Source organism: Paramormyrops kingsleyae, chromosome 4, assembly GCF_048594095.1.
Source record: "Paramormyrops kingsleyae isolate MSU_618 chromosome 4, PKINGS_0.4, whole genome shotgun sequence".
NCBI classification, from domain to species: Eukaryota; Metazoa; Chordata; class Actinopteri; order Osteoglossiformes; family Mormyridae; genus Paramormyrops; species Paramormyrops kingsleyae.
In genome coordinates this window covers 12,307,130-12,333,473 of record NC_132800.1, presented here as the reverse complement: position 1 = coordinate 12,333,473, position 26,344 = coordinate 12,307,130, and the positions used below count along the sequence as shown (strand labels likewise).

Genomic DNA, 26,344 nt, shown 5'->3' with positions numbered 1-26,344 from the left:
TTTGGCCGTGTTAACACGTAGTTTGAACGTAAATAATGTACGTGTTAAGACGTTATTTGTTTGCGTGTTGACACGTCAAAATATGACGTGTTAACACGGACGTCAAAGTAGACGTTATGCCCCAAATGGCCTTCCATAATGGGGGGGCGTGTAGTACCGCCTTCGCGTGAAGATCGCTATTCACATTCTAAACAGCCGCACTTCCGCGTATTGAAATCGCATTCGCATGGTAATTTGATGAACAACGCAGCGGTGAAACCGTTTCAAAAGTGTTCAATTTTCATGCATGCCTATGATGTTATGTTATAGCTTTTAACCATTCTACAAATAAAACCAAATTCCAGTGAAGTCTTGTGTGATTAGGTTGTTTTTTTTTGGGGGGGGGCATGGGCACTGTTTTGCATAGGGCCCAGAATTTGGTGCTACGCCCCTGGCAGCCATCCTCGTCGCCAATATGTTGTATCGTAGATGCCAGGCAAGTGCAATTAGTTAAAGTAAACTTTACTAAACACAATTAGAACGTAAGCCATGGGAGTCCAGCTAACCACACTTTTTGTAAGTTTTCTCTCCTTCCCAGTTTTTCTAAACTTACTCTGTCGCAAGTACTGTATATCATACCATCTAGGGCAGGGCTGTTCAACTCAAGGGCCGAGCCCTGCTGATTTTCCAGCTTTCCTTCACCTGTGAGCCAGGGGTGAAGCCTCTGACCAATCAGAATCAGTAATTAAACTAACTACCTAGGAGAACTGAAAACAAGGCCTGGATTTGGAATCGAGGGCCTGAATTGAATAGCTCTGATCTAGGGGCAAGGAGGAATATAGCGTATCCCACACATTTTATCGAAAGTCAGATTTCTGATATGAGAAATACATATTATAACGACTTACAATTGAATTTCTGATATCAAGAATTTGCATTCTAACTAGTTGGAAATAAATTTGTTATCCTCTAGAAACTAATTAAAGCTTAAACAGCTTACCATATGCTTCAACTGACATTGAATACATCGTGTATTTCTGGGCGAATTGTGAAATGCTCTTTTGAATTCCAATTTTCATATAGATAGTACACACTACATCCCCAATGCAACTACCTGAACAAGACACTCACCTAATAGGACATCACAGGGTGAAGGAATTCAGATGGTGGAAGAGATTTTATCATGACAGAACCATTATATACGGTTAATGGGGTAGATGTGTTGCTTTTTAGTGACAGTGACTAGCTAGTGATTTGAAATAATACATTGCAGCCAACACTGTAGCATATAAGCTTGTTCAGAGGACTATGCAGTTGATTGCACTATTTTACCAGCAATGCATTCTAAACTCTCAGTCCACTAATAACACTAACATTTACATCATATCTATTGGTTAGGCATAGTTGCTCATTTACAGAATAGTTCTGAATGAAGAGACGAAAAAGCAGAAGTACTGTATATGTATTTGTTCTTTAACTCAATGGGTCTGTCACACCCCGATCGTGCCGATCCTCCTGTGCCACGCCCCCCTCGTTAACCTGATGTGGATTCCCAGTGTTTATCAGCTGTTTTGAGTTGTCTTCGTTAGTTTGGTGTATTTAAGTCCGCGTCAGAGTTTATTTCCCTAGTCCTGTCATTGTAGTGTTATGCCGTTTTCTGTCCTGTCTGCCTCTCCGAATGTCAATTAAAACCCTTACTCCCGATTCCTCGTCTTCGTCGCCTGCTTCCTTGGTCCATGCTCGGCACGGTCATGACAGGGTCATTCCCATTAACTCATTACCAGAACAATTTTCTCTATTTTTTTTTATTAGTTTGATGACAGACTCACATTATATTATTGTTTGAAATGTCAATTTTGTTTCTGTTGTAGTTAATCGGTTCAATCAAAGAGATCAAAGAGATCAAACTACATCATATTATACTAAATGACTGTGTTACAGGTACCGCGCTGGGGCACCAAGATAACAGATACGTTCCTGAAATAAAGGAGAGAAATGATGAGGCAGGGCAACAGCGTGTCAATGCTTCCGAGTTTTCTGCAGTTACGTTTATTAAACACTCTTTTCAGCAAGTCCATGTCAGCTTTCTTATGAGTCAGGTTTACATACAATGCATACAATGCTATATAAATAAAATTGAATTGAATTGAATTGAATATTCAATGCCTTTTAACATAAGGATGGTGCAGGCAGATAAAAGGAGGTGATGATCCACTGGCAGCTCTGAGACACAAAGGGTGTTTATTACTCAAACTAAAACACTGGGTAAAACTATGAAGGAAAAGAACCATGAGGGGTCAAAAAACAAAATAGGGAAAACAAAGATTAACTACAAGAGATGTCAAGGGAACAAGGTCCACAAACAAGGCAACACAAGGAGCAAAAACTGGCGGGGAACAAAGTACAAAAATTAAACAATGTAAGTAACGTCTAACATTTTGACACAGATGACTGAGGAGTGTAGAGGTAGCTGCACACTCAGCTCATTGAGCCATGCAGCAGTCAGGGGAGCTGGGGAAACACACAAAGGGCTTGGACAACAGGGAGGACAGGATGGCCAGCGACACCTGCTGGCCAAACGGGGAGAAGACACGAAAGACTGGGACAAACGGGTGCTGACCCTGACAGATAATATCCCATTCCCAGGGTAATACAAATACATAACACCTGGTTCACACCGCATAACATACATATTCACATTTCCTTACTATGGCCTATTCTATGCCATCTGTTATTATTCGTAAAAAATAAAATGTACCAATTATTGCTTAGAATACATTTATGAACTTCTGCCATTAGTACCAGGCACTGACTGTCTGATGTTACAGGCAAAACTCACACACTGTAAGTTTATCAGTATTAATTCAATTAACAATTCTACACTCTTGGAAGTTCAAGTTTCTCATTAACATATCAAACAATGGCCGTTTCCATATAAACTCACAAGGAATAAATAGTTTTATAATAGATTTACTTGGTGGGCTAAAGTGTGTGTATTGAGCTAGTCAGTAAACATGGACAATAGCTCATACAACCAGGGGTGCCGTAAGGGGGGGGTAGTTAGGACAATTCCAAGGGGAACTGAGTGACAGGGGCCCTGAGAAATTTGGAAAATAACTGGATTGGTCTGGACTAGGGGCCCAATATAATATACTTTCATGGGGCTCAAAATCTTTAGCAACACCCCTGCATGAAACACAGTATATGTATATATGTACATGCTGCAGGTGGGAGAACACTTGTGCGACGAGCTAACTAACTTAATTAAGAACGTGTCCAAATTCTTAGTTAAAACTGCTTTAACAAAGTAGTTAACAAGTCTCATGTCATGTCTTTGTCCTGTTTTTAAAGGTATTTTACACATTACTAACTTGAGACAAATGATTAGGCAGAGCAACAGTGTGTCGACGCTTCCTGGTTCTCTGCAGTTATGAGAAAACTAAAACGAATGCAGAGAAAATCGCTACGTGACTCTGCCCCCTGCTGGTCTGGAGTGAGCATGACAAGTGTGTATTTCAAATGAAAAAGTTTTGAAATACATACATTTTCTCATGTTCCTCGTGCATATATTTTCCCCAAATACAATACAATCCATTGTATTCAAATTAAAAGGCAATAATCACAAAAAATACAATACGTAAAACTACAAATCTGACACTTTTGTGGACATCACAATTGTCCATTATGGGTTACTTGCAGTAAAGCTGAAAGATTTTTAAACATTTGATCTAGTTTTGTGCTATTTGATCTTAAAAATGATTGAGGGATCAATAAATCAGTGCTTTAAATTACATAATTTTAATATAACTAAAAAGTTAAGGCATGGGGCAGCATGGTGGTGCAGTGGTTAGCACTGTTGCCTCACACCTCTGGGACCTGGATTCAAGTCTCCACCTGGGTTTGATGTGTGTGGAGTTTGCATGTTCTCCCCGTGTCGTCATGTGGTTTCCCCCCACAGACATGCTGAGATTAATTGGAATTACTAAATTGCCCATAGATGTGAATGGTGTGTGAGTGTGCTGAGTGATGGGCTGGCACCCTGTCCTGGGTTGTTCCCCACCTTGTGCCCATAACTTCCAGGATAGGCTCTGGACCCCCCATGACCCAGAAGGATAAGCAGTTTGGAAAATGAATGGAATTTAAGGCAGACAAAATGATCTCCAAGCACCCCATACATATATTTCCTGACTGCACAGGTTGCTGACTAAAAGAATCAAACCTAGACTTGGGTTCAGTTAAACATTAAGTCAGGTATAATTAAATTGAAATGTTTAGATGCATGCAAGTATTTTCTGGTCTGTATTTAGCCAAACACAAAACCCCAGGCTCTGTGTGTGTGGAGTCTGCATGCTCTGCCCGTGTCTGTATGGGTGTCCTCCAGATGAACTGATGTCTGTAAATTGTCCACAGTGTGTGATGATGTGTGAGTGGCTGATCTGTGATGGACTGACATCCCATCCAGGGTGTCCCTAGTGCTGGAGGACACACCTTGGCTTGATCTGTGCACTGATCTCCTGGAATCACTGCCTGCTTCTGTCTTTAATTTCTTGACATACTTTTAACAGCCTGTTAACATACTCAGTACAGTCTGGCTGCACTGTTCCAGAGAAAAAACCCAGGATAGAGTGGTTCAGTGAAAGTGGTCTGGACCCTGTGCAGGAGGGTCACTGTGTCGGAGACGCTGTAGAAGGACAGAGTTCCTGCCCCGTGATCCAGGTACACTCCTATCCTGGGGGAGGGGGGGGCAGATACTGCAGTTTCCACATTATTATGCCGTAAAAAGTAATTGGAGCCTGTGCAGTACAAACACCAGGACTTGTCATTGTATCCCAGCCTGCTGGCCACACCCACTACTTTCCTGTCAATCCCTTTGTATGTGACGGCTATACCAACTAAACGCCCTCTCCACTGAACCTCCCAGTAGCAGCACCCAGTCAGACCCTCTGTACACAGCACATGGGGGAGTGAGCCAAACCTCTCCTGGTGATCAGGATATGACTGTATCTCTCTCTTCACTATCACCACTCTGTTCCCGTCAGACAGATGGAGGTGTCTGTTTGCTGTGTTGGGGTCCAGAGTGAGCTGACAGGAATCTGATGGAGGAGAAGATCAGAAGGTGATGGTTTGGTCTTATTGATGTCATCACTGAAAAACCGTTAATTATATGTTTACCTCTTCATTTTTAAATGGTTATATTCTCAGCATGGATGAACAACATGATAAATACAGTAATATTAAACATCAGCAATTGCATTATAAATCAAATAAATGATACTGATGTCAACAATTTCTGTAAATGTGAAAGGCCAGGAGGCAGCGGGAGAGAGAAAGAGAAGCTCCCCCAGCAGAAGAAAACGAAACACAATAAAACACACTCCACCTCATACAGGGAGAGAGAAGTGTGTGTGTGAACAGACTCACATTGTAAGAATTCTGCTCTGGTCCTGGGCACTAATACCGGTAGGTCTTTGGTAACTAGAAGGAGAGAGAAATGGGGATGTGAGTAAGAGGAATTTACTTGTGGGAGATGGACTTCACTCACTGTGGAGACACCAGCAGTAGGGTATTATCATTATGAGGGACAATAACAGGCAGTTTAACAAACCACTATTCATACCACATTAAACACAATACAAATTTTTGGATTGAATAATTTCGTGTCATCTGGGTTTTGCAGCCTGTAAAATGTAAATCTCTTTTAAAGGTTTACACAAAGATTTAATCTTATTGAAACAGAAACTGACTTGGTGACACAAACGTGAGGCTGACTGTACTGCATACTCTCTCTGCATGGTCTATATTAACATGAACAGACAGTAAAATGTATCTATTTATTAACCTGTATGATGGATCTCTGCTGTTTTCTCTTCGCAAAGATTCTCCAGTTGATCCTTCAGTTCAGAAACCACTTTCCTCACATTCTCAAAAGAGCACCGTGGACTGACAGAGATTCTGGGTCCAAATCCAACTTCTTGGGCAACCGGAAGACCCTGGCAACTCTACAGACACACAGTCTGAGTAAACTGCTTCATCAAAACCAATGTGTATTGTAATCAAATTAAGAGAAATATTAACATCTGTCAAATGATAAAGTAAGCTGAATGTATATGACCTTGGATATCTGTTCTAAATTTCTGGTTCTCATATTGTCAAAGTAGCTGTTCTGTTACCTGGAGGAAATGGATGTGATCCTCTGTGTGTGAAAGCTGCTCCAGCTCAGAGTGTCTCCTCTTCAGTTCATCAATATCCTGCTTCAGTCTCTTCATGTCTCCTTCAGCCTGACTCACTGCAGCCTTCTCCTGATCTCTGATCAACTGTATCACCTCAGAGCGTCTTCTCTCAATGGAGCGGATCATCTCATTGAAGATCTTCTCGTTGTCTTCCACAGCTGACTGTGCCAATCTCTGTCGGTAAATGACCAGATTAGCCAGAATTTATGACAACCTCACACTTTTTTCAGCAACTCTTTTTGGAAAAAAGCTTTCGGTATACCAAATCTTATCTTTATAAAGAAAAACAATTTGACAAGAACATATGAGGCTTGTCACTGTTAAAAACGCAATTGCATCACAATAAGTAACAAACATTACAATAAACTAATGTATTATTTTTTTGGGGGGTAGATAGTCAGCACTATAAACTCCACAGCCTTAAATATTACAGAATGCCACGCCTGCTAATTGTTTGTCCTACCTCTCATTTCAACCCTCGTGTGATTTACTCCAGCTGCCTCTTGTTTGATCCCTTGTTAATCCTGCTTATAAGTGCCTCCCTGGCTTGTATGCCTTAGCCTCTTCTGTTTTGATCCACAGTGATCCTGTTTGATTTCAGTTCTGTCAAGTTTCCCTTTCTGTTAATAAACCCTGTTTGTTTGCCCTTAGCTTTGCTCCTTCGTCCTCAGTTCTGTCTGGTACCGTGACAATAGCACATTAATGCAAATCCACCGTTTCAAAGATCAATGAACTTTTAATTCTTCCGAATATTCAGACATTGGAATTATGTTATTTATAATTATCGTTTAGTTGAAATTTATTGTCCTATCTTGTTTTATTTCAGTTTATGGAAATCATAACGCTGCCTTATGTACACAGTGCATGGTTACCTTTAGTAAAAATTCTATTTATTCTTATGAAATCCATTCCATACTTCATAAATGAGATTCTCTTGGGGGTGCATTGGCGCTAGAAGTACGGACATTCTGGACCACGGACAGCCGGGCATTGTGTTGTATGCACTGGGGTATCCATGCTTTCACATCAAGTACGAATCAGCCCAGAGTAGCGCTTGTAACACAGACAGCAGATGAGAGGCCAGAAGCAGTGCAACTGCCTGAAATGTTGGAGACATTCATTCTTATGTAAACACAATTTGTTAATATCAAGGTCAAATAAAATTATCGAGGTTATATTAACACCGAGCTGTTGATAAAATATCACCCCTTACCAGTGTGGGGTTTTTGACACAACCAACACATCACAATCACCTCTAGGCCTGTCACAATAATTATGTTATTGACTTATCACACAATATATGGATCTATTGGATTTAGGTCAGGTGATCGTGGGGGCCAGTCAATGGTATCAATTCCTTCATCCTCCAGGAACTGCATACTGGCTGGATGTCATTTTGCAGGGCTCTGGCAGTGCTCATCCTGTTCCTCTTTGCAAAAAGGAGCAGATACCGGTCCTGCTGATGGGTTAAGCAACTTTTTATGGCCTTGTCCAGCTCTCCTAGAGTAACTGCCTGTCTCCTGGAATATCCTCCATGCCCTTCAGACAGTGCTGGGAGACACAGCAAACCTTCTGGCAAGGGCACGTATTGATGCGCCATCCTGGAGGAGTTGGAGTACCTGTGCAACCTTTGTAGGGTCCAGGTATCAGCAGTGACACTGGTCGCAGCCAAATGCAAAACTAGTCAAAAAGTAGTCAGAAAAGATGAGGAGGGAAAAATGTCAGTGGCCTCCACCTGTTGCACCATTCCTGTTTTGGGGGTCGTCTCATTGTTGCCCCTCTAGTGCACCTGTTGTTAATTTCATTAACACAAAAGCAGCTGAAACTGATTAACAATCCCTTCTGCTAGCGTCTGATGGTTGCCATACTCAGTGAGTAGCTGTTGTCTGATGTCATTCCTGATGTCAGAATATTATGTGTTAGGCTAAGGCACTCCTTGGGTGTCTTGTCTGTTGTCTCAATGTATGCTCCGACCGCGGTGAGTGATGTCTCGTTGAGGGAAACATTTTACTTGCAGTTTCGCTCGGTGGTTGCCCACGAGGTGACACCCCCATGTCATGGGTGACTTCAGTGTGATACTGACATTGACAGGGCTGGCTATGAGGATTGTGTTGGTCCCCATGGGTCCAGAGACCGGGCTGAAAGTGGTTCCAAGTTCCTTGACTTTGCGAAAGGTCAGTGGCTGTGGGTTGCAGGATCCTGGTTCCAACTCCCTGAGCCACATCGCTGGACTTGGTACTCCAATACGAAGGAGATCAATCACATCCTCGTGGGCAGACTCTGAAGGCTCCTGCACAACTGCGGGGTCTACAGAAGTGCCTACTTTGTGAATTCTGACCACAGACTTGTTGTTGCTACTCTGAAGATTCAGCTTAGATCCAATAGGCTACCACCTACTAAGACAATGAGGCTGGACTTAGCCAGATTCCAAGATCAAGATGTTTCTGATGAGTTTGCACACAATTTGTGTGAGGAACCTGTAGACTTGGGTGTGACTGCTGACTCTAATGTGATGTGGGAGATTTTCCATGATAAGACCCTGAAGGTTGCCGAGGGTTGTTTTGGTGTTGCCAGTGTTCCCAGAAGGAGGTGTTTCATCTTGCAGGGCACCCTGGATATTATCCAGAGGAGTCATAGCGCATGACTTAGTGGCAACTCCAGTCTGTACCGGGAACTGAGAAGGACGGCTGTGAAGGCAGATAAGTAGGTGTTTGTTAGATGAATCCGTGAGCAGGTGACACACCATTTGTGGTGTGTGACCCACATCCTGCTTACAGAGGAATCAAAGCATTACGCACATCTTAATCTGTTCCTTGGAGACTTGCAGTCAGAGCGGCTGATGACGGTCCTTACAGAGGACACTGCAGTTGTGACCCACTGGGCCGGCTACTTTGAGCAGTTGTTCAAAGCTGACCCACCAGCTAGGATGTTGGACATCTCTTGGTCCACGGTCCTTGAAGTTGATCCTCTGATCAGCTGTGAACCACCCAATCTCACTGAGATTGCACGGGTGGTAAATCAGCTGGGGTAGGGAAGGCCGCAGGGATCTATGGTATCCAGGGTGAACTTCTCCAGGCTGGTGGTAAGGCTGTCCTCCTGGCATTGCAGGCAATTTTTGCTACCATTTGGGAGTCAGATGTCATCCCAACTGACTGGAAAACAGGATTTGCAGTCCCTATCTATAAAGGGAAAGGTGATCGCCTTTGTGGCAACTATAGGGGGATAACATTGCTTTCTGTGCTGGGTAAGGTCCTTGCTAGGGTCATCCTTAACAGGATCCGTGATCACTTGCTTGCCTGTCAGCGACCGGAGCAGTCTGGTTTTATGCCTAAGAAGTCTACCATCGACCGTATCCTTGCACTGAGGGTTCTCATCGAGCGCAAGCGCAAATATCGGCAGAGGTTCTTTGCAGCCTTTGTTGATTTTCGTAAAGCGTTCGACTCAGTCCATTGAGTTGCCCTGTGAGACATCCTGAGCCTTCGCGGGATCCCCCCAATGTTGCTGGACATCATGGCCGGCCTATACACTGGTACTGTGAGTGCGGTGCAGAGTGGAGGGAGAACCTTTGCGTTCTTCCCAGTTGATTCTGGGGTTCGCCAGGGGTGTGTTCTTGCTCCTACTCCGTTCAATGCTTGTATGGACTGGGTGTTAGGCAGGATCGTGGGCTCCAGCGGCTGTGGGGTGTCCGTTGGTGAAGAAAGATTTACTGATCTTGACTTTGCTGACGATGCCGTGATCTTAGAGGAGTCAATGGTGGCTCTGATTGGGGCTGAGCAAGGAGTCTGAGTGTCTGGGATTGCAAGTGTCCTGGATGTAGAAATGATCCAGGCATTTAATGACTTCTTAGACACAGCCATCAGTAGTGTGTCTGCAGGGAGAATGTCAACCTTGTTGAAAGATTTACCTACCTCAACGGCAACATTCATGTCTCTGATGACTCTTCCTATGAAGTCAGCAGACAGATTGGAAGAGCATAGGAGGTCAAGAGGTCGCTGGAAAGGGGTGCATGGTGCTGCTGATATCTTTGCAAAAGGATGAAGGTCCTGGTGCTCTATGGCTGTGAGACCTGGACGCTATCCAGTGAGCTGAGAGGAAGACTGGACTCCTTTGGTACTGCGTCTCTTCGGCGAATCCTTGGGTACCGCTGGTGTGACTTTATGTTGAAAGAACGGTTGCTAGAGGAGTCCCGAATAAGGCACATTACCTGCATTGTGAGGGAGTGTTAGTTACGGCACTATGGCCATGTGACGCGTTTCCCTGAGTGTGATCCGGCTTGCAGGATCCTCATTGCTGAGGACCCAAGCGGCTGGACCAGGCCGAGGGGACGCCCACGTAACACCTGGCTGCAGCAGATGGATGGCCATTTCCAGAGGGTGGGACTGGACTGTGTATCTGCCTGGTGGATCACTGACTGGGATCCCGAGGAGTTTCGCTGTGTGGTGGGAGCGGCAACGCACTGCATCAGAGTTTGCTCCCCAACCTGACCTGACCTCTGCTACTTAACTGACCAGGGGTGAGTTTCCCGAAGCGTTCTTAACGCTACGTCGTTCTTAAGTTCTGTGTTAAAAGATAGAATTAACGAACGACGTAGCGTTAAGAAGGCTTCGGGAAACTCACCCCAGATCAATATCCCAGAAGTTTAATTGACTTGATGCTATACTCTGATTAAAATGTGTTCCTTTAATATTTTTGAGCAGTGTAGCTTGTCTGACATTGCCGGTGCCAGCAGTAAAACACTCTAGCCAGTTTATTAGCAGAATAACTGCAGAATAACTGCAGAATAACTGCAGAATAACTGCATAGTAAATGAAAACCATGCTGCAGGTTTAATAAATAATATACTGTGGTGCTCGAGTGGCGAAGATGTCATGAGGTGGTCAGCAAAGTTCAGTTATAAACAGACTGTTTTATTGCGAGGTCCTTAAAAGGACAGCAGTACAACAAAGAGCAAGAACAAAGATAAATTCACACACAGACGACAAGCTTTTATGGAGACAAAAGTGGATACAGGCAGTAGTGTAATGAGTCTTACTCTAAAAACTTGTCGGTTTGGTTTTCAGCTTATAAAAATTTTAAATCCAAAGCAGATCAAAATGAATCCAACCAAAACCGAATACATATGAACCTTTTCTCTCACTTCTTCCTACATTCATTTTTGAACCTGTGGAGATGTGGGCAGGTTCTGAAAAGGCACCAAGCGAGAACCAGCCCAGCACTGGTTCCGTGTTGGTGGTAATGAGGCAAATGTAATGGTTTTTAGATACACCTGTAAAGCGAAGTGATACAGCTGATGTGAAATGTCCGAGTGCATTTATACTCTTATAACTGCACTCATGGAATACCTCTTGTCCAATCAGATTTCTTGGTCGGAATTAACTGTATGAAACTGTATAATTTACCATAAACCACTCAAGTCACCCATCTGTGCAAGAATCTCAATTCAAGCCTGAAATGACTCTTACGACTCAGCTGTTATCTTCTCTTCAGGTTCATACTCACTGTTATTGAGTTCACAGCCTCTCTCAGCACTTGCAGGTCTTTTTGGCTCATCTGAATTCTTTGCTGAAATTCCTTCTGTGTTTCACCCATTTTTTTCTACCGAAAGGGAAAAATATGACAAAATGAGTTTGTTTCATTAGCTGAGATCATATTTTAATGTATTTCAATCGTCCTGTCCAGCGTGGACCCCAGCCTTGTGCCCTGGGGAGGCTCCAGGTGGATGGAAATTCTTAAATGATTTAGATAGATAGATTCTTTATTGTCATTGTATGTCATACAATGAAACTCTGTTTGATGCAATCCCATTAGCAGGTTCTTAAAACATAATTCAGAAAAAACATTCACTCATACTCTTCACACATTCGTTCCTACTGTAAACATCTACAAAATTTAATTAACTACATATGCACATATTATGGCAAGAATTAGTATAAGAACAGCAATATTGCACATAGGAGTAAAGTATTACACAGGTCCATGGCAGTGAAATATGAGATATTGCACAAAGTCCATGATGGAAACAGTAAGGGATACACATGACTGTACGTAGTATAAACTGGAAAAAGATCTTCTGACTCCTGATCCCAGTGATATCATCATTTAAAAACTGCATTTTGTCCCTGATCCGTCCTTCGGTTACTGCTCGCAACCTTGGGGTTACCATGGACAATCGTCTGTCCTTTTCCTCACATATCGCCAACGTTTCCCGCTCTTGTCGGTTTCTCCTGTTTAATATCAGAAGGATACGTCCATTTCTTTCCACACAGGCTACCCAGATACTCGTTCAGTCCCTCGTCATCTCCCGCCTTGACTACTGCAACTCGCTCCTAGCGGGTTTACCACTGAGCGTCATTCGTCCCCTCCAACTGATTCAGAATGCAGCTACTCGACTTGTTTTCAACCTTCCCAAGCTGTCCCACATCACTCCTTTGCTGCGCTCCCTACACTGGCTTCCTGTGGCTGCCCACATCAGATTCAAAACACTGATGCTCGCATACAAAACCAAAAATGATCTGGCTCCATCCTACCTAAAAGACCTCATCACACCCCGCACTAAACCACGATCTCTCCGATCCTCCAGCACTGCTCGACTGGTCCCACCACCCCTCAAGGCACAAGGAAGACACACCTCTCGGCTCTTCTCTGTTCTGGCACCAAGTCACCCAACCTAACCCTAACCCTAACCCTAACCCATCCTACCTAAAAGACCTCATCACACCCCGCACTGCACCACGATCTCTCCGATCCTCCAGCACTGCTCGACTGGTCCCACCACCCCTCAAGGCACAAGGAAGACACACCTCTCGGCTCTTCTCTGTTCTGGCACCAAGTTGGTGGAATGAACTCCCCCTAGATGTCTGAACAGCTGAGTCACTGAATGTCTTCAAAAGACGACTTAAAACACACCTTTTCCAGAAATACCTGAATTAGCACTTCTGGCATTATACTCAGTTCTTTCCTTTTATATATAAAAATAAAAAAAATAATAATAAATGAAAAAAAAACGCACTTTCCCAACAGAGTATTTGATCGATGGTATTCATAGCCTTGGTTTTATTGAGGTAGTATCGGGAAAAAAATCATTGTAGAGTCTTAAAGCACTTATGTAAGTCGCTCTGGCTAAGGGCGTCTGCCAAATGCTGTAAATGTAAATGTATTGACTCTGGTTATCTTTGTCTAATATTAAAATTTGTTCAAAGATCTGAAACATGTAAGTGTGACAAATCAGAAATCAAAAATACCTTCCCAAGTCTCTTTTTTACTTACAGAAACCTATTTATTGATTCATTTATTATCATAAATACCAATATCTAGTTGTTAGATAATGATTATGTACACTAGAAAGTGATGGTTAACTAAAGTTTATGTTAACACTGAGCTCAGCAACTTCTTTCTGCAACTAAGATATTTGCTTGTAAGTAACACTTAGTTTGTGGTTAATTAATACATTAAGTAAGAGTTGGTTCATGGTTAATTAAGAGCTTACATTTGTGGCCCATCAAGTAAAGTGTTACTGGAAATATTCAGTAATGCATATGTCTGTGCGTTTTCTTTTCAGTTTTCCTTTACCTCAGTCTCTTTGCCTTCAGAGCAGAGCACTTATGAACATAAAGACAAAAAAACATTTTATGTCTTGTGTGGGAAGGGGGGTAAATAAACACTTTCTTCCATTCTTTTGTGGAAATGATGTCTGTATTTTTGTAAATGTATAAATTAAGTAATCAGAAAAAAAATATATCGCACAGAAGACAATAAATGGTCAGGATCAATGAGCCATTTGGAACTGGTTCTCATCCACTGTGACACTGGTTTCTGCCATTTTACCCCATAGGATTCAGTTTCGTTTTCTCTCACAGTCGTCTGTGTCTGAGAGTGGGAGGAGCTTCCTGCTTCTCAGGCTGCGGTGTTTGTTTACCGTATGAACCAGACTAGCGGCTACGAGCTACTTCCTGTTGCATGTTTCCATTTTCAATTTTTCTATTTAATTTTCCAACTTTAAATCACATTTTAAGTAGATGCCAGTTATTCAGTTTTGTGTCTGTGTATAAATATTTATGGTACTGTACTAACAAATAACTGCATTTCCCACAACAAAAAGATTTTTTTCAGGCATAGTTTGCATAAAAGTTTTTATAATTTTAATAAAGAGTCTCACCTGTATCTCTGTCCTTTGTACAGCTGCTGAGACTGTATCATGGCCTCTGTGTTCATACATCGTACAGAGATGACAGATACACTGCCGGTCGGTACGGCAGTAGACCTCCAGGGGTTTGTCATGGTGGGAACAGACCTTGTCCTGCAGATGTCCAGTGGCATCAGTCAGCTTGTGCTTCTTAAAAGCTGGAGACTCATAGTGAGGCTGGAGGTGAGTTTCACAGTAAGAGGCCAGACACACCAGGCAGGATTTGGCAGCTTTGCGTTTTCTCCCAGGACAGAAATCACATTCCACATTTCCAGGTCCAGGATAATGGTCAGCAGTAGCAGTCACTTGTTGTCCAGTCTTCTTCAGTTTCTCCACCACTTCAGCCAGTATGGTGTTTCTGCCCAGAACAGGCCTGGGTATGAAGGTCTTTCTGCACTGGGGGCAGCTGTAAACTCGAGCATGATCCTCCTGATCCCAGCAGCTCTTAATGCAGCTCATACAGTAACTGTGTCCACAGGCTGTTGTCACTGGATCCTTCAGTAGATCCAGACAGATTACACAGGTGAATTGGTTCTGATCCACTGTGACACTGGCTTCTGCCATTTTACAACAAACACTGATAGGATCCAGTTTCGTTTTCTCTCAGTTTTCTGTGTGTGAGAGTGGGAGAAACTTCCTGCTTCTCAGGCTGCAGTAGGTGTGGTTTTGGACTGAGGCCAGACTGAGAAGATCAGACTGGGCAAACACTGCAGTTGGAGTTTATGAAAAAAATAGTGCGTTATATCAATTATATACCTAACAAACTCAATATATATTTAGCTTTTTTGATTATAAGTGCTACTGACATTGCTTTTCTTCAGCAAGCCAGCTGCAATCTTTCAGTTTGTTTTTGTACATATAAAATAGGTAGAAGACAGAAAGGTAGAATAGTTACATTAAGAATGAATCTGTCCATTTATATAAATACACACATAACCATTTATATTTATATTTCCACTTACGTTATGACAAAACATCAACATTAATTTATCACAGAAACAGTGAAACACAGGTTGATATTGCATGTAGTGTGTGGATATTTGTGTGTCTGGCTTGTATTTCGTGGACGATCTGGGTGTCACATTGCAGCGGGAGAAGGACGACCCAAATGCAGACTGTCAGTAAGTATAACCCCTCGCGGGGGAGTTCATTGTGGGAAACACACCGGCTAGCACACGCAGACAGGGAACAATGACTGAACAGGGAGCACAGCACTGAGAGACGCCAATATACATGACAAACAAAAGAGTAAATGCAAGGCAGCTGTGGCTGGTTAACGAGAGGCCAGGAAAAAGAGGTAAGACTAACACGCTGCAGGAAGAAGCTACAGCCAAAGGAAACACAGGGAGCAGACAAGCAGGACAGGGCTGGACGTTACACTGGCAACTTGGATAATGTCAGACAAACATACAAAATCTGTGGATCTGTGTTTGGCAATTATTCATAATAAAGTTTGAGAGTCATGCAAATTATGGAAGTTTCTCAGGAGATAGTAACAGGATCAGTCATACAGCATACAGTAAATTATTATTGGTGACACTTAATGGGAGACAAATAATGTATTATTATGATATTAAATATGTATTAATTGACCACAAACTAAGTGTTAGTTATAGACTGTCATGTTTTTTTCTGCAGGAATGAATAATGAATTGCACAAGTAAAATACTGATAGCATGCTTGTTCACCATCAAATAGTGACAGATATTTTATCCCAAGCAGTTACTATATTTGTTACTATATCTGTTACTTGACTATCTGTCAACCTTGCTGACCTACTGAAGCAACTACTGAAGGTACTACTAAGGAATTACTGAAGGAACAATATTTAATAGCAAAAGTGAAAATACTGATATGTTTGTTGATTATTAATGAATGACAGCTTTCATCTTAAGGAGCAACTATGTTTGTTAATGATTTGTTCATGATTTGTACTTCAGTAGTAACTGAGTTACTACTAAGTATTTGCATATCAAAGTGTATTATAATCTTACATGAGATGGCATTGCAATCAGATTCCATGGGCATCACTGCTGACGGAAGTCCTACTTCCTAAAAAAGTTGGGAAGCCTCCCCAGCATGAGCTCTCATCCTCATCTACAAAATTTGTAATTGAGAATTGAGTTTATTGAGGAAATATTTTGATTGTTAATGGAACACTATTGCATGGTAACTCGGCTGCCATTAACTAATCTCAGGTGTGTGTCTATGATATTGAATTCCATGTATTTATCAGAGTTGTATGTTTATTATGAAGTGTTTTATTAGATATTAGTTAATTGCTTGTTATTATTGTGTGTATATTAAGGTCACACCATGCATAAGTGCTGTTGTGGATTGTTCAATGGTGTCTCAATAAACAATTACTTCCTCACTATGTCTTTTCTCCCAGGTCGGTAGAGTGAATTTAGTGGGGGTTTATACTTTTTATAGGGAATAATTTGAGTTTTTTTTAGATGTTTTAGGGAGTGATTACTTCTGTAATAAGCTTTACAATTAAATTGTAACTAGTTGAAAATCCAGTTTCTGATATTAGGAATTCAGTTGCTACTAGCTATAATTAAAACTAATTACAATTGAATTCCTTGTATCAGAAATTGGATTTTCAACTAGTTAAAATTTTATTTCTGATGTCAACAATTGGTATTTTGACTAGGTAAGAGTGAATTCCTGATATCAGAAATTTTAGTTATTTTTGGCATTTTAGTTCAAACATTGAAATACATGAGAGAAATGTTTTGAAATAAAATTTCTGATGTTAAGAACTGGCATTAACTATTTACACAAGTTACAGTTAAGACAGGCATCCCCAACACCTCAGCTAGACTCCCGTTTGCAGATTTCTCATCTGCATTCAACACTTTGTAACCACACATCCTGGCAGAGAAACTCTCCACCCGCTTCCACCTGGATGACCATCTCACTCTGTGGATCATCAACTTTCTGACCAACAGGACACAAAGAATGCTGGTCTACAACACCTTCTCTGACCTCTCCATCACCTCCACTGGCTCCCCCCAAGGCTGCGTCCTGTCACCTCTTCTGTTCATCCTGTACACCGATGACCGCAGGTCATCCCACCCAGACTGTCATCCAGTGAAGTACGCGGATGACACAGTCCTCCTGTCTCTGCTCTCCGGCTCCTCACATCACCACAGCTCAGTGCTCAGTGAGTTTGTGCAGTGGTGTGAAAATGCCTCCCTGGAGCTAAACGTGGAGAAGACCAAGGACATGGTGGTGACCTTCTCCAGTAAACAGAGGGAGCTGGCGACAGGATCTGTCAGCATGATCCACGGGCAAACAGTGGAGGTGGTGGAGGAGTACAAAGATCTGGGCGACTTCCGACTGCACCCTAAAGCTTGCCTCCAACACCGAGGACATTCTAAGGAGATGTCAGGAATGGCAATATCTCCTAAGGAAGCTCAACAGCTTTGGGGTCAACAAGGTCATACTCAGAACCTTCTACTGCTCCTTCATTGAGACTGTCCTCTGTTTTTCCATTGCCAGCAGGTATCACTCCACCAGCCTGCAGCACAGGACCCGCCTGCACAACACAGTGAGTTTGAGTGGCTCCCCTGAGGACGACGGCTCCGCTGCCCCTGCTACAGGACCCTCCCATGCTCTGTTCCCGGAGTTTGAATGGCTCTCCTCAGGACGACGGCTCCGCTGCCCCTGCTACAGGACACAGAGGAGGAGAGCCACCTTTGTTCCCAGGGCCATTCAACTCCTCAATTCACAGACTTCCCTTTCCCACACCTCCCTGCACTGGAACCCGTCATTCATTCTGCACTTGAGCCCCCCCATGCCCACTTACAGTCCCTCCCTTTATATATTTATCAGTTCTTATCTACCTGATTGACTGCATTTTTGCACAGCATCTTTCAAATACTGTTGCACTTTATGTCATTCTGTCCTTGTTCAACTGCCCTATGTGCCTTTAATTGCCCCTTGGGGACAAATAAAGTTATTTTGAATTTGAATTAAATTAAAACTGAATTTCCGATACCAGTAACATGCATTTTATCTAAAGTCAAATTTCTGATATCAGAAATACACATTATAACTAGTTAAAATTGAATTTCTGATATCAAGAATTTGCATTCTACTGTAACTAGTTGGAAATAAATTTGTGTTATCCTCTGGAAATTAATTAAAGCTTAAACAGCTTACCATATGCTTCAACTGACATTGAATACATCGTATACTTCTGGGCGAATCGTGAAATGCTCTTTTGAATTCCAATTTTCATATAGATACTACACACTACATCCCCAATGGAACTACCTGAACAAGACACTCAACCAAATTGGACCATTATATATCGTTAATGGGGTAGATGTGTGGCTTTTTAGTGACATTGACCAGCTAGTACTTTGAAATAATACATCCTACACTGTCGCATATAAGCTTGTTCGGACTATGCAGTTGATTGCATTATTTTACCAGCAATGCATTCTAAACACTAATCGGTTGCAAAACAATCAATGAGATCAAACTACATCATATTATACTAAATGACTGTGTTACAGGTACCGCGCTGGGGCACCAAGATAACAGATACGTTCCTGAAATAAAGGAGAGAAATGATGAGGCAGGGCAACAGCGTGTCGATGCTTCCGAGTTTTCTGCAGTTACATTTATTAAACACTCTTTTCAGCAAGTCCATGTCAGCTTTCTTATGAGTCAGGTTTACATACAATGCATATTCAATGCCTTTTAACATAAGGATGATTGTTACCAGAGCGAGGCATGGTGCAGGCAGATAGAGGCAACACAAGGAGCAAAAACTGGCAGGGAACAAAGTACAAAAATTAAACAACACAGGGTAACGTCTAATATTGTGACACACATGACTGAGGGGTTTACAGGTAGCCGCACATTCAGCTCATTGAGCCATGCAGCAGTCAGGGGAGCTGGGGAAACACACAAAGGGCTTGGACAACAGGGAGGACAGGATGGCCAGCGACACCTGCTGGCCAAACGGGGAGAAGACACGAAAGACTGGGACAAACGGGTGCTGACCCTGACAGATAATATCCCGTTCCCAGGGTAATACAAATACATAACACCTGGTTCACACCGCATAACATACATATTCACATTTCCTTACTATGGCCTATTCTATGCCATCTGTTATTATTCATACAAAAACTATGATATAATTTACATTTACATGTAAAATGTAAATTATAACATAGTTTTTGTACGAATAATTTACCAATTATTACCAATGAGTAATAATTTACCAATTACATTTATGAAATGCTTCTGAGTCCTCTACAGTAATGAGAAAATGCAGAGAAAAACACTTACGTGGCTCTGCCCCCTGCTGATCTGGAGTGAGTATGACAAGCTCCCCTCCCACACACACACACATTTTTCCCGACTGCTGAGATTGCTGACTGAAAGAATCAAACCTAGACTTGGGTTCAGTTAAACGTTAAGTCAGGTGTAATTATAATTTAAATGTTTAGATACAGGTATTTCCTGATCTGTATTTAGCCAAACACAAAACCCCAGGCTCTGTGTGTGTGGAGTCTGCATGCTCTGCCCGTGTCTGTATGGGTGTCCTCCAGATGAACTGGTGTCTGTAAATTGTCCACAGTGTGTGATGATGTGTGAGTGGCTGCTCTGTGATGGACTGACATCCCATCCAGGGTGTCCCTAGTGCTGGAGGACACACCTTGGCTTGAACTGTGCACTGATCTCCTGGAATCACTGCCTGCTTCTGTCTTTATAATCCAGATGGTGCAGTTTTAGGGCTCAATGGGGTAAAATGAAGGTTCATTCTGTATGTGACAGAGCCATCAGCAAACAGTTACAATAGGAATGTTTTCTAATATTAATTACATAGTTAATTGTTTTTGAGATACTTTTAATAGCCTGTTAACCTAATCAGCACAGTTTGACTGTACTGTCAAAGAGAAAAAACCCAGGATAGAGGGGCTCAGTGAACGTGGTCTGGACCCTGTGCAGGAGGGTCACTGTGTCAGAGACGCTGTAGAAGGACAGAGTTCCTGCCCTGTGATCCAGGTACACTCCTATCCTGGGGGAGGGGGGGGCAGATACTGCAGTTTCTACTTTATTGTGCTGGAATGAGTAACTGGAAGTTGAGCAGGACAAACACCAGGACTTGTCATTGTATCCAAGCCTGCTGTTATCACCCTCTCCTTTCCTGCTGATCCCTTTATACGTGACGGCTATAGCTACCACCAGCCCGCTCCACTCAACCTCCCAGTAGAAGCGCCCAGTCAGACCCTCTGTACACAGCACTTGGTCATGCCAGTTAAACCTCTCCCGGTGATCAGGATATGACTGTATCTCTCTCTTCCATGTCACCACTCTGTTCCCCTCAGACAGATGGAGGTGTTTGTTTGCTGTGTTGGGGTCCAGAGTGAGCCGACAGGAATCTGATGGAGGAGAACATCAGAAGGTGATGGTTTGGTCTTATTGATGTCATCACTGAAAACTCGTTAATTATATGTTTACCTCTTCATTTTTAAATGGTTATATTCTCAACATGGATGAACAACATGATAAACATAGTAATATTGAACATCAGCAGTTGCATTAGAAATCAATTAAATAATACCGATGTCAACAATTTCTGTAAATGTGAAAGTCAGCGGGAGAGAGAAAGAGAAGCTCCCCCAGCAGAAGAAAATGAAAGACAATAAAACACACTCCACCTCATACAGGGAGAGAGAAGCGTGTGTGTGAACATACTCACATTGTAAGAATTCTGCTCTGGTCCTGGGCACTAATACCGGTAGGATGGTGTCTTTGGTATCTAGAAGGAGACAGAGAGAAACAGGGATGTGAGTAAAAGGAATTTATTTGTGAATACAACAGCAGTAGGGTATTATCATTATGAGGGACAATAACAGGCAGTTTAACAAACCACTATTCATACCACATTAAACACAATACAAATTTTTGGATTGAATAATTTCATGTCATCGGGGTTTTGCAGCCTGTAAAATGTAGATCTCTTTTAAATGTTTACACAAAGATTTAATCTTATTGAAACAGAAACTGACTTGGTGACACAAACATGAGGCTGACTGTACTGCATTCTCTATCTGCATGGTCTATATTAACATGAACAGACTGGAAAATGCATTTATTTATTAACCTGTATGATGCAACTGTGCCATTTTCTTTTTGCAAACATTCTCCAGTTGATCCTTCAGTTCAGAAACCACCTTCCTCACGTTCTCAAAAGAGCAGCGTGGACTGATGGAGATTCTGGGTCCAAATCCAGCTTCAGGGGCAACCAGAAGACCCTGGCAACTCTACAGACACACACTCCGAGTAAACTGCTTCATCAAAACCAATGTGTATTGTAATCAAATTAACAGAAATATTTTACATCTGTCAAATGATAAAGCAAGCTGAATGTATATGACCTTGGATATCTGTTCTAAGTTTCTGGTTCTCATATTGTTAAGGTAGCTGTTATGTTACCTGAAGGAAGTGGATGTGATCTTTTGTGTCTGAAAGCTGCTCCAGCTCAGAGTGTCTCCTCTTCAGTTTATCAATCTCCTGCTTCAGTCTCTTCATGTCTCCTTCTGCCAGACTCACTGCAGCCTTCTCCTGATCTCTGATCAACTGTATCACCTCAGAGCGTCTTCTCTCAATGGAGCGGATCATCTCATTGAAGATCTTCTCGTTGTCTTCCACAGCTGAATGTGCTGACCTCTGTCAGTAAATTACCAGATTAGCCAGAATGTCTGACAAACTCCTACTTTTTACAGCAACTCTTTTTGGAAAAAAAGTTTTCAGAATAGCAAATCTTACCTTTAAAAAGAAAAATAATTTGACAAGAACATACAAGAAGTTAGGCTTATCTCTGTTAAAAAAGCAATTGCATCACAATAAGTAACAAACATTACAATAAACTAATGTTTTTGGTTTTTTTTTGGGGGGTGGGGGCGGGGTTAGAAAGTCAGCACTACAATCTCCACAGCCTTAAAAACTACAGTATCCCACGCCTGCTAATTTTTTTGTCCTACCTCTCTTTCCAGCCCTTGTGCGATTTACTCCAACTGCCTCTTGTTTGATCCCTTGTTAATCCTGCTTATAAGTGCCTCCCTGGCTTGTATGCCTTAGCCTCTCATGTTTTCATCCACAGTAATCCTGTTTGTTTTCAGTTCTGTCAAGTTTCCCTTTCTGTTAATAAACCCTGTTTGTTTGCCCTTAGCTTTGCTCCTTCGTCCTCAGTTCTGTCTGGTACCGTGACAACAGCACATTAATGCAAATCCACCGTTTCAAAGATCAATGAACTTTTAATTCTTCAGAATATTCAGACATTGGAATTGGAATGGAGAAAAAATTATGTTATTTATAATTATCATTTAGTTGAAATTTACTTTCCTATCCTATTTTATTTCAGTTTATGGAAATCATAACCCTGCCTTATGTACACAGTGCATGGTTACCTTTAGTAAAAATTCTATTTATTCTTATGAAATCCATTCCATACTTCATAAATGAGATTCTCTTGGGGGTGCATTGGCGCTAGAAGTATGAACATTCTGGACCATGGACAGCCGGGCATTGTGTTGTATGCACTGGGGTATCCATGCTTTCACATCAACTACGAATCAGCCCAGAGTAGCGCTTGTAACACAGACAGCAGATGAGAGGCCAGAAGCAGTGCAACTGGCTGAAATGTTGGAGACATTCATTCTTATGTAAACACAATTTACTAATATCAAGTTCAAACAAAATTTTCGAGGTTATAATTTCTCTCTTCAGAACCTGCCCTCTAGTGGTTTGGATGCATACGTCCAAGTTTTTAATAACAGAGAAAAATGATGTTCAATAAAAGAAACAAATGTATAAAATCAACCAAAAACCGCTTGTTAAACTCCAAAAAACCTTTCAAATAATATATGTAGAAAGTTGCACAATTTTTGTGCCACGCTTTTTTTGTAATAAGTAAAAATAAAATGACCAGGGTAGCCATCTTTAAACGGGTCGAGTGTCTGGAAGTGAAATAAGTATTGACAACACACACATTTTCCCATAAAAATGACTGTCATGCTCTCAAATAGCTTGCTCACTCCTCGCAGAAAAATGTCAGTGGGAATTATGTAAACACGTGCTGTGTTTTTCATCTCCGGAGTTTTTGAAGAAAACCATTGAATAAAATGGCAAAGTTACCCTCGTTTGAAAGCTTGATCACTTATGTACATGAATCAATCACTGTCATTCTTCATTGTCAAGTATTTTTTTAAATATACGCTCTGCTTCCCTGCAAGCATATCAATTTTTACGCACTGAACTTTTGCCCATAGTTATGTTTCACCATGATAAACTTTTTGTATGAACATCAAATTACAGTGTCAGTGTTTCGTCCAATAGAGGTGCGACTATAAGGGTTGAGAAATGGTATGGAATGTGTTGATTGGTCATTGTTTTTCGCGCTGGGGACATAAATGTGCAAATTCTTGTCTGCCGGCGCAGTATTTGTGGGAGTGTCTCGAGTACACATTGCGCAGATAGTCTCCGTGAGTTTTCCCAGTTATTTTCGCACAACAACTTTATTGAGTGAAGAAAAATGGTTCGGAAGACGTTCACTGTTTAGGAAGCACAGAATATGATTTTGGAGAGTGATTCGGGGGAAGAAATTGAGGCATCCATCGCTGACTCCGTTGATTCGAAAGAGGAGGACGCTTTTTTTTGTCCGGATAGGATGCAACCCTCGACATCCAAGTACATTTATTTACAGTTTACATTTTACTCTTTTATTCTATAGATTTTTATAATTCAGCAATTCATACTTGAATTTTCTTATGGTGTTTTGTGTGTGAATAAAATGCAGTTTTTTTCCAGGATGTGTTTCTTATGAGCTGTTGTATAATTTACCATAAACCACTCAAGTCACCCATCTGTGCAAGAATCTCAATTCAAGCCTGAAATGACTCTTACGACTCAGCTGTTATCTTCTCTTCAGGTTCATACTCACCGTTATTGAGTCCACAGCCTCTCTCAGCACTTGCAGGTCTTTTTGGCTCATCTGAATTCTTTGCTGAAATTCCTTCTGTGTTTCACCAATTTTTTTCTACCGAAAGAGAAAAATATGACAAATTGAGTTTATTTCATTAGCTGAGATTATATTTTAATGTATTTTAATCACCCTGTCCAGCGTGGACCCCAGCCCTGTGCCCTGGGGAGGCTCCAGGTCCCCATGACCCTGACCTGGATTAATGGTTAGGAGATGGATGGATGGATGGATGGATGGATATTCTTAAACGATTTATTGACTGTAGGTAGCATAAACTGGACAAAGATCTTTTGACTCATGTTCCCAGTGACATCATCATTTAAAAACTGCATTTCATATTGACTCTGGTTATTCTTTGCCTAATCTGAAACATGTAAGTGTGACAAATATGCATAAAAATAAGAAATAAAAAATATCTTTTTCACAGCACTATGAGCAGTGGTAAGTTCCCATGTTCTCATTTTTTACTTACAGAAACCTATTTATTGGTTCATTTATTGTCATAATTACCAATATCTAGTAGGTAGATAATGATTATGTACATTAGAATGTGATGGTTAACTAAAGTTTATGTTAACACTGAGTTCAGAAACTTCCTGCTAAGTACACAATGAATGGTCATGATCAATGAGCCATTTGGAGTTAATGTAAGACTTGTCTTTCATGAAGAGCAAGATGGAATATGTGAGAACTACCCAGTTGCCCCACTGGATGAATAAAGTGCCTGTTTTGTCGTGTCTTTTCTTTTTCTGATTTTCTACCCTGTCTAATCCTGTCCTGTCCTACTCTGGGAGCGTAGTTATAACTTGTTTGGAGGTTATACAACGGGGTGTTGACAAATAAGTACTGTAACAACCAAAGTCCTCCACTTACTTTCAGTCAAGTTTCCTTTGTTTTTCTTGCACATAGAAACCCACAAACGTAAGACTTGTCTTTTATGAAGAGCAAGAGGGAATATGCCCCCACATGCCCCCAGTACACTGTGTACAAAGCTTTTCATAGCAGCATCGAAATGCTCATGGCTCCTAGTTCTGATGAGAAGGAAATATGTCAGACTGTGAGAGTGGGAGGAGCTTCCTGCTTCTCAGGCTGTGGTGTTTGTTTACCGTATGAACCAGACTAGCGGCTACGAGCTACTTCCTGTTGCATGTTTCCATTTTCAATTTTTCTATTTAATTTTCCAACTTTAAATCACATTTTAAGTGGATGCCAGTTATTCAGTTTTGGGTCTGTGTATAAATATTTATGGTACTGTACTAACAAAATAACTGCATTTCCCACAACAAAAAGATTTTTTTCAAGCATAGTTTGCATAAAAGTTTTTATAATTTTAATAAAGAGTCTTACCTGTATCTCTGTCCATTGTACAGCTGCTGAGACTGTATCATGGCCTCTGTGTTCATACATCGTACAGAGATCACAGATACACTGCTGGTCGGTACGGCAGTAGACCTCCAGGGGTTTGTCATGCTGGGAACAGACCTTGTCCTGCAGAAGTCCAGTGGCATCAGTCAGCTTGTGCTTCTTAAAAGCTGGAGACTCATAGTGAGGCTGGAGGTGAGTTTCACAGTAAGAGGTCAGACACACCAGGCAGGACTTGGCAGCTTTGCGTTTTCTCCCATGACAGGAATCACATTCCACATCTCCAGGTCCAGCATAATGGTCAGCAGCAGTTACTTGTTGTCCAGTCTTCTTCAGTTTCTCCACCACTTCAGCCAGTATGGTGTTTCTGCCCAGAACAGGTCTGAGTGAGAAGGTCTCTCTGCACTGGGGGCAGCTGTAAACTCGAGCATGATCCTCCTGATCCCAGCAGCTCTTAATGCAGCTCATACAGTAACTGTGTCCACAGGCTGTAGCCACTGGATCCTTCAGTAGATCCAGACAGATTGGACAGGTGAATAGGTTCTGATCCACTGTGACACTGGCTTCTGCCATTTTACA

At 41.8% G+C, this 26,344-nt stretch overlaps 2 protein-coding genes across 3 annotated transcripts; both read right to left on the bottom strand.

Annotated features, from left to right (window-relative positions):
* Positions 1-1,998: 1,998 nt before the first annotated feature.
* On the bottom strand, positions 1,999-15,065 carry LOC140588727 (E3 ubiquitin/ISG15 ligase TRIM25-like). Its single transcript, XM_072710662.1, has 6 exons — positions 14,365-15,065; positions 11,709-11,804; positions 6,150-6,383; positions 5,819-5,978; positions 5,401-5,454; positions 1,999-5,072 (listed from the first exon to the last, which is right to left on the bottom strand). The coding sequence occupies exons 1-6, from the start codon at positions 14,953-14,955 to the stop codon at positions 4,558-4,560; spliced, it is 1,650 nt and encodes a 549-aa protein (XP_072566763.1). The 5' UTR covers positions 14,956-15,065; the 3' UTR covers positions 1,999-4,557.
* On the bottom strand, positions 1,999-26,344 carry LOC111857640 (tripartite motif-containing protein 16-like). 2 transcript variants are annotated; one of them, XR_011989912.1, is made up of 7 exons: positions 25,751-26,344; positions 24,365-24,460; positions 21,859-22,092; positions 21,527-21,686; positions 21,122-21,181; positions 19,105-20,801; positions 1,999-2,145 (listed from the first exon to the last, which is right to left on the bottom strand). XR_011989912.1 is itself a non-coding variant. In XM_072710661.1 (6 exons), exons 1-6 carry the CDS (start codon positions 26,336-26,338, stop codon positions 20,287-20,289), a joined length of 1,653 nt encoding a protein of 550 aa, XP_072566762.1. In that variant the 5' UTR covers positions 26,339-26,344; the 3' UTR covers positions 19,018-20,286. The 2 variants fall into 2 exon arrangements, 1 of the variants encoding a protein (XP_072566762.1); XM_072710661.1 differs by lacking the exon at positions 1,999-2,145 and having other exon boundaries at positions 19,018-20,801.